At 46.3% G+C, this 20,190-nt stretch overlaps 1 protein-coding gene across 1 annotated transcript in view; it reads left to right on the forward strand.

The window, feature by feature from the left end:
- Positions 1-20,190, forward strand: part of GALNTL6 (polypeptide N-acetylgalactosaminyltransferase like 6) — a 1,828,331-nt gene that overhangs the window by 1,128,462 nt on the left and 679,679 nt on the right. The window contains exon 4 of the mRNA XM_040419898.1: positions 917-1,102. Coding sequence (XP_040275832.1) covers positions 917-1,102 — 186 coding nt within the window. The remainder of the gene's footprint in view (positions 1-916; positions 1,103-20,190) is intronic.

Raw genomic sequence — 20,190 nt, forward strand, 5'->3', positions numbered from 1 at the left:
TGATCTCCACTGATTAAGCATACTCAACTAACAGTGAGTAAGAGGGACCAAGCATCTGGCACTGGGTCCCATGTTTATGAAGCCTGCCTCTGTCTCAATATATATAGTGACTCTTATTACATCAACACCCAAGGTGCACCATAATTATTAAGAGACATGTCCCTATTAATAATTATGGGGCATAGGATGACAGCTGACCAGAGATTAAGACTGATGTATAAAACACTGGTCTTTGTCCCATTTAATAAGTTCTTTCTTCAACTCACATGTGCCAATATGTAAGAAATTCTTACCAGATGGATCCCTTTAAAAGAGCCTCTATAAGATGGTTAGTGTTTTGTTCTTCAAAGGATGATATTGCTTGAACTTACACTTTATTGGTACCCTGATTTCCTGTTATGTGCATTTTATGCCAATTATGACACATCCTGTCCCAACTGGCGAAGTGGCATCGGCCAAGTGGCATCATGTGGTCACAGATGCAATGCAGTTTAGCCAATCAGTCTGGAAGACTCCATAATTATCTTATGGTGTCTGCTTTTGGTGGCCACCCTAATGAGACTCCATTCAGTCTGTGCATTAACAGCTGCTAAAACAGACAACCATAAGGAACTTATAGATGTTTTCATAAATATATGAATAGATTATTTCTTGGCCCTAAGGGAAATTCATATTGGCAGCAGCAAAAGATCCAACCAAGCTTGTCTTTTCTTAGTGACTTCTTTGAAAAATACATTTTCTTAGTTGTGTTTTGATGTGTCTAGTATATGTGTAATAGTTTCTTGCATGATATATATATATATATATATATATATATATATGTATAATATTATTGTTATTATTATTATTATTATTTATTAATCTGGCAAATGTTTTTTTCCCCATAAACCATTCTGTTAATTTTTTTTCTTCACAGACCATCTAAAGGAAAAACTAGAGGAATACATGTCATATTATCCAAAGGTCAGAATTGTGCGCACCAAGAAACGGGAAGGGCTAATTCGCACCAGGTTACTGGGAGCATCTATGGCTAAAGGAGAGGTTTTAACATTTCTAGACTCTCACTGTGAAGTCAATGTGAACTGGCTCCCTCCTTTACTGAGTAAGTAATTTTAAGTAATGGGTTAGTAAAATACTAGCTGGTAGTTAAGGCTAAAGTGTACTTAACATTTAATGTTTTAATATAAAATGCATTATATATTAAATATATTGAGATATATTTGATTTTGATTAATTGATTTTGCTCTAGCAAAACATACTCCCAAAGTTTGGTTCTTTCTGTGGTGCTTTTCACTGCAGCGCATACAGAATCCATACATTGTAGTCATATATGTGGTGTACGGATCCTGTGTTCTACAACATGCCCTGCAGTGATCACCATTCTCACTGTTAGGCACCATAGTGGTTGTACCAAGCTGGCAGAAGCACGAATAGCTGCTCCTGTCTGCATCAATGCTTCTGCCTTACTGTGCTCTGCGAAAGCCTGACTTAGCACATTGGTGTTATGGTATCTTGCACCAATGTGCTATGCAGAGGTTTTAGCGGAGTGGAGCAGACAGAGGCAGCTATGTGTGCTCCTGCCAGAATGGTGCAACCTTTGGTTTTAAATAGTAAAAATGGTCCATTTCCAGTAGCAAAGCTGAGACTATATGCAGAGGTGGAATGGATAAAGATATTATGAATTTTCTGTGTTCAAAGAAAGAAAACATCTGGGAAAAACCATGCTTTCATAACCACGTGCTCTTTATCCTTTCTACATTTCCTAGCTGTTGTCTCAGACCATGTGGGTACCCCATGTCAGGATCTCTCCCGATTCCCCAGGTCGCAGTACCTGATCAGACCAGGATCAGGTCCCAGCGGTCAATCGGAACAAGTACTGACACTACACACACTATCGAATTTGATCACTCTGCTTCCTACAATCTACCAGATTGCACGGGAGATCAAATTGTTGCCGGTTCCTTCTAACAACTAATAAACTTCTGAGATTCGCATTTTAAAGCAAACAGGTAGCTGAAAATTGGGAACTCTAATTGCCTTAAAAAATATTGCCTGTGCTAGGTTAAATAATTGGTTTTAATAAAAATTGAAAGATGTAAAAAACAGAAGCTTACAAATATACGCAGAACAGTTTTTAAAATAAAAATGATGAAAGAAAACTGATGCCTACTTTACTCACACAGAGATTTGCAGCTATCAGGTCCTTACGCAAAGCAGAAAGACACGGATCCTCATTCAATCAGATTGGCCTTAAAATAGGGAACTCAGTACAATCTGCTCTGTCCAATTTATAAGAATTGGTCCAGGCAGTCTGTAAACCCGCCTTTAGGGCGTGACATATGGGTTGGCTGTGACTTTAATGACCGGTCAGTCACGCTGAAATCTGGTCTAAAATGGATTTCTGCCCATAACTCTACACAGGAGAATGCCCGCCCGATAATTGTGGGCTCATTTTTCAGCTCTCAGTATTGGGGTCACAGGGGTACCAAACACGGGGTGTCCACGTGACCCCAATCATAAGAACTGATTTTCTGAGCCAGGATTTAACATAAGTGGGTGGTTTTTGGTATGTGTGGCACCGTCACCTCCTGACCGTTAAAATGGCGTACCTCAATAATCTCTATTGAGCTGTATTTTTGAGTTATGACCGGAGTAAGATTTTTGGATTTTCCCAATGACCGCGAGATATGGAGAGCAGCTTGCCCCCACCCTCCGGAAGCGTGCCCCTATCATAAAGTAATAAACCCCTTTGAAGCTGTCCACTATGCAGGCATGTTTATATAAAGTGTCGTGGAGGCAAGTGATTTTTGTCACCTTTGGGTCAGGGACTAAGAAGTTTATGGTGGTGGTCTGGTTTAGGATGTGGGGGAAGATGGAGAGGGAGAGAAGGGACAGAGAAGGGACAGTTATTTGTTTGAATAAGGGGGAGATCCGAGTCCCCAGAACACAGGCCAAGCACTCATGCTCGGTGTGCCACACCTCCCCCTTTTAGAAGGTGCCTGGGGAGGATGACTCACAGGTCATTCTTCATGGCACCTGTCACTGTGGGTTCAGAAGCCCTAGACAGTCCATCCGCATGGTTGCTCCCCTTCTTGTGCTGGATGGTGAAATCGTACTGAGTCAAACTCCATCGCAGCAGTTTTCCGTTGTCACCGGCTACATGGTTCAGCCAGCTCAAGGGGTTATGGTCAGTGATCACCGTAAAGTTGCGCCCATAGAGGTATGGCTCTAATTTCTTAAGAGACCAAACTATGGCAAGACACTCCTTCTCAATGGTGGCATATGCCACCTCCCTGGGTAGCAACTTCCGGCTAAGGTACAGAACCGGGTGCTCCTCCCCAGCCAGGTACACCTAGGCCATAGGTAGAGGCACCCATTTGTACCACAAACCTGCGGGAGTGGCATTGAAAGACGTCTCACAGTCAGGGGTCCAAGTGACCAGCTTGGGGAGTTTTTTCTTAGTGAGGTCTGTCAGGGGCTTTGCCAAGGCACTGTAATTGGGCACAAATTTCCGATAATATCCGCACGTACCCAGATAAGACATTACTTGTTTTTTGGTCTGCGGGGTGGGCCAGGTAGTAATAGCTTCCACCTTGCCAGTTCCAGGTTTAACCTCTTCAGGACACATGACGTACCGGTACGGCATGTTGTCCCGGTACTTAAGGACACATGACGTACAGGTACGTCATGTGTATTTCCGATCACCGCCCGGCGGGTAGTGATCGGAACCCGATATCAATTCAGACCTGCGGTTTGCGGCTTTACTGCGGTTTGCAATGGCGAGCGGCGGTGCCATCGGGTCCCCATGCGGCTGTAGGGGGGACCCGATGGCATGGAAGGCAGTGCGATGCCTAAGGAAGGTATTGCGCTGCCTTCCGGTGACGAGCCTGTGAGATCCAGCCCCCTGGATCTCACAGGCCCGAAGCTGTATGAGTAATACTCACTGTATTAGGCCTCATGCGCACGATCGTTGTTGTGTTTCGTGTCCGTTGTTCCGTTTTCTGTGATTTTCTGCGGACCCATTGACTTTCAATGGGTCCGTTGAAAACTCGGCTAATGCACCGTTTGTCATCCGCGTCTGTGATCCATGTTTCCAGTCCGTCAAAAAAATAGGACCTGTCCTATTTTTTTCACGGACAACGGTTCGCGGACCCATTCAAGTCAATGGGTCCGTGAAAAAACACGGAGGCACACAAGATTGTCATCCGCGTCCGCGCGTCCGTTTTTTTCCTATCATTTGCATGGCAGACTTGACTTAGACTTTTTTTTGCTTTCCTTCATGTCTGGTGATCCTCCAAAATTAAAGGAAGACACACGGAAACAAAAACGGAAATGGATCACGGAACAACGGAACACCATTTTGCGAAACGGAACACAACAACGGTCGTGTGCATGAGGCCTTACTCATACAGCCAATGCATTCCAATACAGAAGTATTGGAATGCATTGTAATGGATTAGACCCCCAAAAGTTCAAGTCCCAAAGTGGGACAAAAAATAAAGTGAAAAAAAAGTTTAAAAAATAAAGTTTCCCCCCCAAAAAAATTTAAGTTTCAAGTAAAAATAAACAAAAACGTCATTTTCCCCAAATAAAGTAAAAAAAAAAGGGAAAAAAAAAAGGGAAAAAAAAAAGTATGCATATTAGGTATTGCCGCGTTCATATCGACCGGCTCTATAAAAATATCACGTGACCTAACCCCTCAGATGAATACCGTAAAAAATAAAAAATAAAAACTGTGCTAAATAAACCATTTTTTGTCACCTTACATCACAAAAAGTGTAATAGCAAGCGATCAAAAAGTCATATGCACCCCAAAATAGTGCCAATCAAACCGTCATCTCATCCCGCAAAAAATGAGACCCTAACTAAGATAATCGCCCAAAAACTGAAAAAACTATGGCTCTCAGAATAGGGAGACACTAAAACATGATTTTTTTTTGTTTCAAAAATGATATTATTGTGTAAAACTTACATAAATAAAAAATATGTATGCATATTAGGTATCACCGTGTCCGTATCGACCGGCTATATAAAAATATCACATGACCTAACCCCTCAGATGAACACTGTAAAAAATTTAAAATACAAAACTGCTAAATAAACCATTTTTTGTCCCCTTACATCACAAAAAGTGTAATAGCAAGCGATTAAAAAGTCACACGCACCCCAAAATAGTGCCAATAAAACAGTCATCTCATCCCGCAAAAATCATATTCTACCCAAGGTAATTGCCCAAGAACTGAAAAAATTATGGCTCTCAGACTATGGAAACACTAAAACATGATTTTTTTTTATTTAAAAAAAGAAATCATTGTGTAAAACTTAGATAAATAAAAAAAAGTATACATATTAGGTATCGCCGCGTCCGTGACAACCTGGTCTATAAAAATTTTACATGATCTAACCTGTCAGAGGAATGTTGTAAATAACAAAAAAAAAAAAAAAACGCTGCCAAAATAGCTATTTCTTGTTACCTTGCCCCACAAAAAGTGTAATATAGAGCAACCAAAAATCATATGTACCCTAAACTAGTACCAACAATACTGCCACCCTATCCCGTAGTTTCCAAAATGGGGTGACTTTTTTGGAGTTTCTACTCTAGGAGTGCATCAGGGGGCTTCAAATGGGACATGGTGTCAAAAAACCAGTCCAGCAAAATCTGCCTTCCAAAAACCGTATGGCCTTCCTTTTCTTCTGCGCCCTGCCGTGTGCCCGTACAGCAGTTTACGACCACATATGGGGTGTTTCTGTAAACTACAGAATCAGGGCCATAAATATTGAGTTGTGTTTGGCTGTTAACCCTTGCTTTGTAAAAGTAAAAAAAATATTAAAATGGAAAATCTGCCAAAAAAGTGAAATTTTGAAATTGTATCTCTATTTTCCATTAATTCTTGTGGAACACCTAAAGGGTTAACAAAGTTTGTAAAATCAGTTTTGAATAATACCTTGAGGGGTGTAGTTTTTTTAGATGGGGTCACTTTTATGGAGTTTCTATTCTAGGGGTGCATCAGGGGGGCTTCAAATGGGACATGGTGTAAAAAAAAACAGTCCAGCAAAACCTGCCTTCCAAAAAACGTATGGCATTTCTTTCCTTTTTGCGCCCTGCCGTGTGCCCGTATAGCGGTTTACGACCACATATGGGGTGTTTCTGTAAACTACAGAATCAGGGCCATAAATATTGAGTTTGGTTTGGCTGTTAACCCTTGCTTTGTAACTGGAAAAAAATTATTTAAATGGAAAATCTGCCAAAAAAGTGAAATTTTGAAATTGTATCTCAATTTTCCATTAATTCTTGTGGAACACTTAAAGGGTTAACAACGTTTGTAAAATCAGTTTTGAATACCTTGAGGGGTGCAGTTTATAGAATGGGGTCATTTTTGGGTGGTTTCTATTATGTAAGCCTCGCAAAGTGACTTCAGACCTGAACTGGTCCCTAAAAATTGGGTTTTTGAAAATTTCTGAAAAATTTAAAGATTTGCTTCTAAACTTCTAAGCCTTGTAACATCCCCAAAAAATAAAATATCATTCCCAAAATGATCCAAACATGAAGTAGACATATGGGGAATGTAAAGTAATAACTATTTTTGGAGGTATTACTATGTATTATAGAAGTAGAGAAATTGAAACTTGGAAATGTGCAATTTTTTACAAATTTTTGGTAAATTTTGTATTTTTTTTATAAATATATATATTGATATATATTGATATATATAAATCAATTATTTTATATTTTTCACTTCATTTTACTAGTGTCATGAAGTACAATACAGGGAGTGCAGAATTATTAGGCAAGTTGTATTTTTGAGGATTAATTTTATTATTGAACAACAACCATGTTCTCAATGAACCCAAAAAACTCATTAATATCAAAGCTGAATATTTTTGGAAGTAGTTTTTAGTTTGTTTTTAGTTTTAGCTATTTTAGGGGGATATCTGTGTGTGCAGGTGACTATTACTGTGCATAATTATTAGGCAACTTAACAAAAAACAAATATATACCCATTTCAAATATTTATTTTTACCAGTGAAACCAATATAACATCTCAACATTCACAAATATACATTTCTGACATTCAAAAACAAAAACAAATCAGTGACCAATATAGCCACCTTTCTTTGCAAGGACACTCAAAAGCCTGCCATCCATGGATTCTGTCAGTGTTTTGATCTGTTCACCATCAACATTGCGTGCAGCAGCAACCACAGCCTCCCAGACACTGTTCAGAGAGGTGTACTGTTTTCCCTCCTTGTAAATCTCACATTTGATGATGGACCACAGGTTCTCAATGGGGTTCAGATCAGGTGAACAAGGAGGCCATGTCATTAGATTTTCTTCTTTTATACCCTTTCTTGCCAGCCACACTGTGGAGTACTTGGACGCGTGTGATGGAGCATTGTCCTGCATGAAAATCATGTTTTTCTTGAAGGATGCAGACTTCTTCCTGTACCACTGCTTGAAGAAGGTGTCTTCCAGAAACTGGCAGTAGGACTGGGAGTTGAGCTTGACTCCATCCTCAACCCGAAAAGGCCCCACAAGCTCATCTTTGATGATACCAGCCCAAACCAGTACTCCACCTCCACCTTGCTGGCGTCTGAGTCGGACTGGAGCTCTCTGCCCTTTACCAATCCAGCCACGGGCCCATCCATCTGGCCCATCAAGACTCACTCTCATTTCATCAGTCCATAAAACCTTAGAAAAATCAGTCTTGAGATATTTCTTGGCCCAGTCTTGACGTTTCAGCTTGTGTGTCTTGTTCAGTGGTGGTCGTCTTTCTCAGCCTTTCTTACCTTGGCCATGTCTCTGAGTATTGCACACCTTGTGCTTTTGGGCACTCCAGTGATGTTGCAGCTCTGAAATATGGCCAAACTGGTGGCAAGTGGCATCTTGGCAGCTGCACGCTTGACTTTTCTCAGTTCATGGGCAGTTATTTTGCGCCTTGGTTTTTCCACACGCTTCTTGCGACCCTGTTGACTATTTTGAATGAAACGCTTGATTGTTCGATGATCACGCTTCAGAAGCTTTGCAATTTTAAGAGTGCTGCATCCCTCTGCAAGATATCTCACTATTTTTGACTTTTCTGATCCTGTCAAGTCCTTCTTTTGACCCATTTTGCCAAAGGAAAGGAAGTTGCCTAATAATTATGCACACCTAATATAGGGTGTTGATGTCATTAGACCACACCCCTTCTCATTACAGAGATGCACATCACCTAATATGCTTAATTGGTAGTAGGCTTTCGAGCCTATACAGCTTGGAGTAAGACAACATGCATAAAGAGGATGATGTGGTCAAAATACTCATTTGCCTAATAATTATGCACGCAGTGTATGTGACAAAAAAAACATTCTCAGAATGGCCTGGATAAGTCAAAGCGTTTTAAAGTTATCACCACTTAAAGTGACACTGGTCAGATTTGCAAAAAATGGCCTGTTCCTTAAGGTGAAATAATGCTGTGTCCCAAAGGGGTTAATGTGTCCCAGGTCTCCCAGGTAGCGGACTACAGTCATGCCTACCTGGCACTTTTTAGGTTTGATAGTCAGCCCTGCGAAGCGGATTTTCTCGAACCTGTGTCAGGTGGGTGAGATGCTCCTCCCACGTGTTTCTGAAGACAGCGATGTCTTCGAGATAAGCCACCGTGCAATGTTCGAACCCCCCCAGCAAGTCATTCACCACTCGCTGAAAGGTGGCTGGGGCATTTTTCATGCCAAAGGGCATCACTAGAAACTCAAAAATCCCAAAGGGGGTGGTGAAGGCCGACCTTTCACGAGCTTCTGGGGTTAGGGGTATCTGCCAGTACCCTTGGTTCAGATCCATGACTGTTATAAACTGGGCTGCTGTCAGTTTGTCTAACAGTTCATCAATCCTGGGCATTGGATAGGCATCAAAGACCGTCACGGCATTTAACTTCCGGTAATCTACACAGAACCTGGTTGTCCAGTCCATTTTTGGGACAAGGACGACAGGAGCAGCCCAGGCACTGTGGGATTTTTGGATAATCTTTAAGCCTAGCATATCCCCTAACTCTCGCTTCATATTCTCTAGGACTTCCCGGTAATCCGAGGGTCGACTGCCGAATCGAGCAGTGACTGCCGGTATCTACATGGTGCTCTGCCAAATGTGTCCTACCTGTTTTCCCCGTAAAAAGATCCTGCTGCACAGAAAGGACAGCTGCAAGTTCACTTTGTTGCTCCTCAGTAAGCTGCGGGTTGATTTGTAAACTTGCATAGATCCGCAGCCCTTGCTGGCTGCCAGCAGATCAATCAGGAGATCCTCTTCTCCATTCTCAGGTAGGCTACACACTGGCAGGGCCCATGTAGCCCTGTTCTGGTGGGCTTTAAGCATATTTACATGGAAGGTCCTTTCCCTCTTTCCCCTGTTATCCACGGCCACTACATATGTCACTTCATTCACCCATTTTGTAACGGTATATGGCCCTTCCCTGGATGCCTTGAGTTTATTCTGGAGCATGGGAATTAGGGCCCACACCTTCTGCCCAATTTCATAAGCTCGTTCTCGGGCATTCCGGTCATACCATCTTTTCTGGTTGGCCTGGGCCTTGGTAAGATTCTCCCGGACCTGACCAACCAGAGTCTCCATTTTCTCACGGAGGGTTAACACTTAGTCCACCACGGATGTCCCGGCACCCGCAGTCTCTCCCTCCCAGGCCTCACAAATGAGATCCAGGGGTCCACGGACCCGTCTCCCATACAGAAGCTCAAAGGGGGAGAAGCCTGTGAATGCCTGGGGTACCTCCCGGTATGCGAACAACAGGTAAGGGAGATAGCGTTCCCAGTCCCGGCCTTGGGTCTCCACAAACATCTTAAGCATCTGCTTTAGGGTTCCGTTAAAGCGTTCACAGAGACCGTTTGTGGATGGTAGGGGCTGGCAACTATATGCTCCACCTGCATTTTCTTGCACAAGCACTGCATCAAGTTAGACATGAATTGTCCCTCATGATCAGTGAGCATCTCCTGTGGGAACCCTATGCGAGAAAATATACCCAACAGAGCATCTGCCACTTTGTCTGCGTGGATGGAGGACAAAGCAGCAGCCTCTGGGTATCGGGTGGCATAGTCTACCACAGTGAGCATAAACCTTTTGCCAGAAGAGATGGGAATGGCCAAGGGTCCGATTATATCCACTGCCACCCTCTGGAAGGTCTCATAAATGATGGGCAGAGGGATCAGCGGAGCCTTACTTACATCCCCATGTTTTACGACTCGTTGGCAAGTAACATAGTAGCATAGTTGCCAATGTCCGTTCCCATGTTAGGCCAATAGAACCGGCAGGACAGCCTGGCTTTAGTTTTCCGTACCCCCAAATGCCCATACCAGGGGACTTCATGAGCTACTCTGAGTAGCTGAGCCTGGTACCTTTGGGATACAATCAACACCCTCTCAGCAACCTGTGATTGGCTGGGGTCAGGGAAAACCGTCTCTCTATATAGTTTCCCCTATTCCCAGTAAACTTTTACCTTGTCAGACTCTCCAGGGGGCCTGGCGGCAGAGGCCCTTATATCTTCCAAAGTGGCATCTGTAGCCAGGGCCTCCTCGAACTCCAAGTTTGTGGCGGGTGCCTGCTGCACCGCCCAGGTAATTTCAGGGAGAGGAGGTGGAGAGCTGTATCCCCCAGATGCTCTCCTGTGCAATCAAGTTCCCCGTATACTCCTCAGCAGCATTCTGAGCACTCTTCTGGCGAGTCACAACTGCTATGGAGGGTACAGGGGCGCTCCGGTCAATGGTACCTTTTAACTTAAGTACATCACCATCGTCATTCATCTGGGAAGCCGGTGTAGGACAGACAGGTGTCTGTCTGGCATTCCCCTCTGTGGAAAAAACATGGTTAGGCAAAACACAATGGTGACCCCCAATCCTTGCCCAAAGTCCTCTTCCAAGGGTCCCTGGTCCACTAGTAGGGGGGGGGTGGGGGGGGGCAGGGTCAATGGGGGTAGAAGCAGGTTCATACTTGGAAATCATGCGGCCCAAGTCAGTGCCCAGCAGCACGTTAGCAGGGATGGAGTCTGACAACCCCACTTCTCTCAGGCCGCACCCTCCACCCCAGTCTAGGTACACACAAGCTATGGGGACAGTAGGGCTGACTCCCCAATCCCTGTGACCGTCATGGTCTTTCCAGTAAGGATGTCTTGGGGGTCCACCAGCTGGGGACACACAAGGGTCAGCTGTGCACCGGTGTCCCGCAGCCCCACTGTAATCTTTTCTCCGATTTTAACAGGTTGCAGGTTATCAGCATGGGGATTTGGCTGGGTGTAAATCACAGAAAAAATGCACCAAACGGATATGCCACTGACTATACTGGCTAGTCATAAATGCAGATATTAAAAGCTGAGACTTTCGCCAATATATTCCTGTCAGGAGATTTGGCTGGGTGGCCACACAATACACGGCAGGGGTGAACTGGAGGGTTTCCCCAGCGGCCCGGATTTCTTCTTGTCCGGGCAGGTGAGGCTGATATGGCCGGTCTTGTTGCACACATAGCAGCGCTGCACAACTGTGGTTGCGGGTTTCCCGCCAGAGGGGTGGGTGTTTGCCCCAGCGGGCATTCGGTTGGCGGCAGACAGGGGAGGAAAGCTGGACTTGGGGCTCTTCCAGCTAGGACTCGGTTTGCGGTGGTCGGGCACCCTGCTTGTCACATACAGGTCAGCAATCTCGGCGGTTTCCTCTGCTGTTTTGGGTTGTCGCGTTAGGACAAATTGCTTGACCTCAGGGGGGCAGATGTGAAGTAGCTGGTCCTGGATGGTGAGGTCAGCAAGACCCTCAAAGGTGGTAATGTCCAGGCCCTTGACCCACTGGTTAAAGGCAGATCTCAGGCCACCCAGGACATCAGTGTAGCTGTCAGTGGGGCCACGCTGCAGAGTCCTGAACAGTTTCCGGTACATGTCAGGGGTGAGGTTGTAGCTTTTTATTATGGCCGCTTTAATTTTAGCATAGTCCCCATCACAGTCCATTGGCAGGTCAGCAAAAACATCCAGTGCCTTCCCTCTCAGGCCTGGAGTGAGATATTTTGCCCACTGGGTGTGTCTGGGAGCTGATACTGGCGACACACCTTTTCAAAGCTCCCGTACCTCTCTGGTTTGTGTGGGGGCTGGTGATGCAATGCCCCGGTCGAGCCGCGCTAACTCCAGCTTCAGTTGGCGCTCAGATTGGCGCTCTGCGCCTTCCCTCTCAGCTTGGCGCTCGGCGGCTTTCTGGTACTCTAGGATGAGTTGCAAACGAAGCTTGGCATCCGAGTCACCTAGGCAGGCCAGCACAGCTTGTATGGATGAGGCCAGTCCTTCTGAGGTGGTACTCTGCTCAGAGTTCTCACCGGCAGGAGAGGCAGGCCTCGGGTTTATCTCAAAGACCATCTGGGGAGGACTGCCATCTGGCTGGGTTGTCATGCCTGTCCTCCCTTGAAGTCCTTTGTTCGGTCCGCTCCATCAATCCCTCTGAGTTTACAGAGATTCACTAGCGCTTCCTTCGTTATCCTCTGGTATGAAGTGGACATGATGCTGCACTTCTCCCAAATTAAAGATAGAAAAGAAAAACAAGAGGGGGTAGGGGAAACTGTCCTGTATGTATATGTTCTGCTTCAAAACAAAAATAAATAACCTCAGCACAGTCAGCTCACCTGTACACTGGCACAGTACTGCCAGCTGTTAGTGGAAGGTTTAATTGCTTTAAATTAAATCCCACCTGCTGCCACCAATCTGTCAGGATCTTGCCCGATTCCCCAAGTCGCAGTACTTGATTAGATCGGGATCAGGTCCCAGCGGTCAATCGGGACAAGTACTGACACTACACACACTATCGAATTTGATCACTCTGCTTCCTACAATCTACCAGATTGCACGGGAGATCAAATTGTTGCCGGTTCTTTCTAACAACTAATAAACTTCTGAGATTTGCATTTTAAAGCAAACAGGTAGCTGAAAATTATGAACTCTAATTGCCTTAAAAAATATTGCCCGTGCTAGGTTAAATAATTGGTTTTAATAAAAACAGAAGCATACAAATATACACAGAACAGTTTTCAAAATAAAAAGGGTGAAAGAAAACTGATGCCTACTTTACTCACACAGAGATTTGCAGCTATCAGGTCCTGAGGCAAGACAGAAAGACATGGATCCTCAGTCAATCAGATTGGCTTCAAAATGGGGAACTCAGTACAATCTGCTCTGTCCAATTTATAAGAATTGGTCCAGGCAGTCTGTAAACCCGCCTTTAGAGCGTGACATATGGTTTGGCTGTGACTTTTATGACCGGTCTGTCAAGCTGAAATCTGGTCTAAAATGGATTTCTGCCCATAACTCTACACAGGAGAATGCCCGCCTGATAATTGTGGGCTCATTTTTCAGCTCTCAGTATTGGGGTTACGGGGTACCAAACACGGGGTGTCCACGCAATCATAAGAACTGATTTTCTGAGCCAGTATTTAACATAAGTGGGTGTTTTTTTGTATGTGTGGCAGGGTCACCTCCTGACCGTTAAAATGGCGTGCCTCAATAATCTCTATTGAGCTGTATTTTTGAGTTATGACCGGAGTAAGATTTTTGGATTTTCCCAATGACAGCGAGATATGGAGAGCAGCTTGCCCCCACCCACCGGAAGCGTGCCCCTATCATAAAGTAATAAACCACTTTGAAGCTGTCCACTATGCAGGCATGTTTATATAAAGTGTCGTGGAGGCCAGTGATTTTTGTCACCTTTGGGTCAGGGACTAAGAAGTTTATGGTGGTGGTCTGGTTTAGGATGTGGGGGAAGATGGAGAGGGAGAGAAGGGACAGAGAAGGGACAGTTATTCGTTTGAATAAGGGGGAGCTCCGAGTCTCCAGAACACAGGCCAAGCACTCATGCTCGGTGTGCCACACCCCCACCCATATTTTTATGCTATATTATGATGGTATGGTTGCTTGTTATGCCACAGATCTATTAGCTGAAATATGAGCTAATGTCAATTACCTTAAACATTGACATTCACTCGTCCACCATGAGGTAATTGGATTAGACTTCATAGAATAAAGAGGCATACCAAGAAAGCAAGGGATTAAATAGGAGCTACTACTCACATGCATAATTTATAGGAAAAAAAATTGGGCCAATAATTTGGAAAAAATGTTTCATGCAGAGGAGTAGATATAACCACTGTACTCTATGTTAATTAGGTCAATTTTAAGCCATTATTGCCTGATGGTCTAGAATTTTTAGGATCTACACATGATATCACATCATGTTAGCTCACTGGTATACATTGACAATTTATTTGGACACTAAGGTTAGCAATCATGTGGGACACCTTGCTTAGGATGGCGCTTCATTCGAACCAACTCTTACATATACATTTTGAAAAATATGGCATTAATGCTGAATATCCTATTCATGAGGTCCCTTAGACACTTTTTACAACATATACTGTACACATTTATAAAACATTTCCATGCATATTCCTGCATAAATCTAAAGACATGTAATGTTTAATCCATGGCTGATTTATTAACAGGGCATGTGTCAAAGCTGGCACATATTGCATCGGGGGACAGCTGCGGTCCATAAGTTTACATACAAGTCTAAGTATTTGTTTGCCCTGCAATCAGTTGTGCTAAAAAATACCCAGTGTAGCCCAGCTTTACTACTATTTTAGGGTACTTTCCCACTTGCGGCAGAGGATTCCGGCAGGCAGTTCCGGCAATCCGGACACAAACGGATGCATTTGTGAGACGGATCCAGATGCGGAACCGTCTCACAAATGTATTGCAATACCGGATCCGTCTTTCCGGTTGTCATCCGGAAAAATGGATAAGGTATATATTTTTTCTCATTTTAAAAGATCTGCGCATGCGCAGATCGCAAAGCCAGGTCCGTTTTGCCGAAACACTTGGGGCCAGATCCGGCATTAATGCATTTCAATGGAAATTAATGCCGGATCCGGCATTCCGGCAAGTGTTCAGGATTTTTGGTCATATAGAAAACTGCAGCATGCTGCAGTATTTTCTCCGCCCAAAAAACGTGAGAGGGACTGAACTGATGTATCCTGATGCATACTGAACAGAATGCTCTCCATTCAGAATGCATTAGGATAAAACTGATCAGTTTTTTCCCGGTATTGAGCCCCTGTGACGGAACTCAATACCGGAAAACAAAAACTCTAGTGTGAAAGTACCCTTAGACATTTAAAGGGTACCTGCTGTACACTTTCATTTGTGGCAGGGGCTGAGGTGTACATTGGCGTGGAGTCGGGAGGGATGCCTATCACCCTCCATGATCTATCTGGCTGAACTGTGCCTGGAGCCAGTGCGGGGTAGGCCTGAATAAGTGGGCCACCCAAGAGAGTGGAATGAAAGAAAGAAGGGTCGGGAGGGTGGGGCATGAAGCGACCGTCCTCAGGGGGAGGACACGAGGTAAGATATAGTCAGCAGCCCCGCCCACAAATACAGGCTGTAACCAGCCTTAATACTTGTGGCAGGGGCTGAGGTGTACATTGGCGTGGAGTCGGGAGGGATGCCTATCACCCTCCATGATCTATCTGGCTGAACTGTGCCTGGAGCCAGTGCGGGGTAGGCCTGAATAAGTGGGCAAGAAGACTACCCACGCTGTAGGAGGGAAATAGTTAATTGAACCGAACGACACGGGAGATAACAAGGGCCTGAGAGATTCAGGCCGGAGCTGGGTTGTTAAATGACCTGAGCGATTCAGGAAGGCACTGGGTAGTTAGTAACGTGACAGACCAGGATGACAGCGGAAGAGCAAGCTTGGGTGATCCAGGATGAGAGAGGCAACGCGGGCCTGGGCGATCCAGGGTGAGAGAGGCAGCGTGGACCTGGGCGATCCAGGATGACTGAGGAAGAGCGAGCCTGGGCGATCCAGGATGGCGGAGGCAGAGCGAGCCTGGGCGATCCAGAATGACAGAGACAGAGCGAGCCTGGGCAACCTAGAATAACCGAGATGGAGCGAGCCTGGGCGATCCAGGAAGACAGGAGCAGCGCGAGCCTGGGCGATCCAGGATGACAGGAGCAGAGCGAGCCTGGGCGATCCAGGATGACAGGAGCAGAGCGAGCCTGGGCGATCCAGGATGACAGGAGCAGAGCGAGCCTGGGCGATCCAGGATGACAGGAGCAGAGCGAGCCTGGGCGATCCAGGATGACAGGAGCAGAGCGAGCCTGGGCGATCCAGGATGACAGGAGCAGAGCGAGCCTGGGCGATCCAGGATGACAGGAGCAGAGCGAGCCTGGTTGATCCAGGACGACAAGAGCAGAGCGAGCGTGGGCGTTCCAGGATGACAAGAGCAGAGCGAGCCTGGGCGTTCCAGGATGATAGGAGCAGAGCGAGCCTTGGCGATCCAGGATGACAGGAGCAGAGCGAGCCTGGGCGAACCAGGATGACAGGAGCAGAGCGAGCCTGGGCGAACCAGGATGACAGGAGCAGCGAGCCTGGGCGATCCAGGAGGACAGGAGCAGGGCGAGCCTGGGCAATCCAGGAGGACAGGAGCAGGGCGAGCCTGGGCGATCCAGGATGACAGGAGCAGGGCGAGCCTGGGCGATCCAGGATGGCAAAGACGGAGCGAGCCTGGGCGGTCCAGGATGACAGGCGCGGAGCGAGCCTGGGCGATCCAGGATGACAGAACGAGCCAGGATGACAAGGGTAGAGTGAGCCTGGGCGAACCAGGATGATAGAGACAGAGCGAGCCTTGGCCAGCCACGATAACGAAACAGAGAGAGCCTGGGCGATCCAGGAAGACGGAGGCAGGGCGAGCCTGAGCGATCCAGGGCGATCCAGGACGATCCTGGATGGCAGAGGCAGAGCGAGCCTAGGCGATCCAGGATGACAAGGGCCTCAGATGACGGGAGAGTGAGTCAAGAAGCAGGGAAGACAGACAGAAGGCGTATGCATAATACCTGAAGAATTCGGGAAGCAAATGAGCAGCAACTTGGCTGATCGGGAGGACTGAATATCAGAGGGTACCGCAGCCCTGTCTGTTTTAAGGAAAGATTGCCCAAAAATGCACATTAGGAAACCGGAAAAAGCACAGCAACAAAACCCTACTACTAAAACAACATTCATGGAGTTAGCTACACTGGAGGGGATAACTTGTGTTACCTCTGTTAGCAGCAGAGGAAGGTGCAGTTTCTGGCCCCAGTCGAGGAGGCATAGAGCGATTGTGCAGCAATTGATTGGCACCCGTGGGTATAGGGGTCCACCGAAGGCTCCAACCTAAACTCAACCTGGGCTAGCGGTAGCACAGGCGACGGGAATCAGAGCAGCAGTCCCTGACCCCGCAGCAGTGTCCGCGAGGCAGCACCCTACTGATCACACCGGTGTCTGGACTCTCCGCTGCATACTTTTTTTTTTTTTTTTACCTGAATGGAGACACAGGCCGGCAAGCCCCGTGCCTGCCGACCATGGCTTCTCGGCTGGAATGTACTGCAAAATAAAAAATAAAAATAGAAAACAATACATGCAATTATACCTAATTACAGTTGTAGATACCCCCAGGTCCGGTGCACTGAAGAAGTACTTGTACCAATTAGGTGGACCTGAGTGAATCGAGTGGACGGGGAGCAATAAAGGGTGACAGAGGCAGCGTGGACCTGGGCGATCCAGGACGACAGAGGCAAAATGAGCCTGGGCGATCCAGGATGACAGAGGCAGAACGGGCCTGGGCGATCCAGGACGACAGAGGCAGAACGAGCCTGGGCGATCCAGGATGACAGAGGCAGAATGAGCCTGGGCGATCCAGGATGACAGAGGCAGAATGAGCCTGGGCGATCCAGGATGACAGAGGCAGAATGAGCCTGGGCGATCCAGGATGACAGAGGCAGAATGAGCCTGGGCGATCCAGGATGACAGAGGCAGAATGAGCCTGGGTGATCCAGGATGACAGAGGCAGCGTGTACCTGGGGAAGCATGGAAAACAGACCAAAATGACGTGAGCGTGATACCTGAAGAAATTCAGGAAGCTGAGCAGCTACTTGGCTGAACGGGAAGACTGGATATCAGATGGTACTGCAGCCCTGTTCAAATCGGAAAATTTATCAGCACCTAGATAAAGACAACAAGCTAATAAATTAAGTTCTGAGCCCGAAATGGAACATTAAACAACCGAAAAACGGCATCTCCCCCAACCTGGAAAGAGAAGGACCTGTTTAAGGGACATCCCATCCCTCGCATATGCGTTAGCCAAGCGGAGATGCTGCTCGCCAGGCAACCGGAGAACTCCCTGAAGTGTACGGTAGCACCTCCACCTAAGCCCAGGCCCAGCATGGTATGGGTCAGAGACCCACCGGAGCAATGCTGAGGACCCAATCCAAGAAAACTCTAGTAAAGCCCCTTTAAAAACAAATAATATATGTAACACACACTGCTCTACGGGTGAATACCCCTGCAAACAATGGAAACCTGCAAAGCCCTCTTGAAAAGCTTTGTAATGACTATGACACAGGGTGGACCCTTCACCTAGTAATTACACTCTGGTTGCACCTGCACACATGAAGGCAGAATCCTGCACAGGACTTCTGATGACTGTCCTCTGACATGACAGATACTAAATAAGAAAAATGAGAATGTAAGAACACCCACAATGATAACGAAACTGTTTGGAAGATAACCTCATTAGAGGGCAGCTGACACATTTAAGATCATTTATGCCACTGCTTGGCTGAATGCATATTATAGACAGGGTTCTGCAGTAAGCATGCTCTATACCAGGGGTGCACAACGTTTCCTGGTTGGGGGCCACATTGCCAGACTGAACCAATGACGAGGGCCGAAATTAAAATTTAAAGGTGTATTAACAACTGAAATTTTGTACTTATGGCACATTATATACCATTAATGTCTAGTTATACTTCCAGGACTCCCATCTAATGGGAGAAATACATGAAAATGACATGTAAGCAGCCACAAGACATAGGCATACATGTCTGTTACCAGATGGTCGGGGGCCGCACAGAATGGTATCAAGGGCCGCATGTGGCCCCCGGGCCGCAGGTTGTGCACCCCTGCTCTATACGCTCAGCAGTGCAGAACGCATGCTACACACACGTAGCTCCGAAGCACACACCATGTGCATGCACACCAACACATTATATATACACGCACTCAGCACTGCTGCATGCACAGCTGACACACTACACAGCTCCGATAGAAATACACTCTTACCTATAATAAAACTCGCATTTATGTACACTGACTGACGCCCCTGAAGAAACGCGAGAGTGAAACCCGGTCGGGCGTTGCAGTGCATGCGGTTTTAAGACTTGATGTGCGGGAGCGGTCAGCCCTACCTGAAGCGCCGAGGACGCCGGCCCTGCCGACATGGCCTAAACAGAAAAAGAGGATTGCACGCTGCGAGGAGGCTTCCCAGGAGCTGAAGAAGAGAGGGAGCCCCGGCCGAGCCCAGCTGGGCTTTTTTTTTTTTTTTTTCTTTAACATTTGAGGAACCTGCTGGATAAAACAAAGACATAAGAAAAATTGAACACAGGCAGCAGAGCAGAGCGTGCTTTTTTTTATTTTTTATCATACTCTAGCTCTGCTACACCGCTGAAGACCTGAGGCGCAGGGGGAGCCGAGCGGAACAGTCCGCCCCCACCTGAAGCGCTGCGAGCGCCGGACCCGCCGAACCCTGCTGTGGACCAAAACAGACCTGACAAGAGGAGGCTCCCCCGGAGCTGGAGAGAAGAGAAGGACCGGCCGAGCCCGGCCGGGCGATGGACGAACGCTGCCCCCAGCCGAGGCAGCCCAGGGGGCCGAGACTTACCCGGAAGTGACGCGACCGTGAACCGGAAGTGACGGGGCGGAACGGAGAAGTCAGCATGAAGCGACCGTCCTCAGGGGGAGGACACGAGGTAAGATATAGTCAGCAGCCCCGCCCACAAATACAGGCTGTAACCAGCCTTAATACATGTTATGATATGTGTGAATATGGGTAATAACACTGTTTCTAACAATTATATAACTTGCATTTGGCATTTTTAGCAGTTTTCCCTATGCAAGCACCATTTCTAAATCCTAGTTGTCCCCGAGTTAGACTAAAACTGGTAAATTCCCTTATCTGGGAAAGGAATTTGTAATATAAGTGTCAGCTAGCCAAAATAGGCCAATTTCCTATCTTATCCCAGATAGTAAAATATAACTTTTAGTAGATCATAGATTAAAAAGTAAAGAGGTAAATCCTAATACAAAATACAGAGTGAGCAC

Source organism: Bufo bufo, chromosome 2 (genome assembly GCF_905171765.1).
Source record: "Bufo bufo chromosome 2, aBufBuf1.1, whole genome shotgun sequence".
NCBI classification, from domain to species: domain Eukaryota; kingdom Metazoa; phylum Chordata; class Amphibia; order Anura; family Bufonidae; genus Bufo; species Bufo bufo.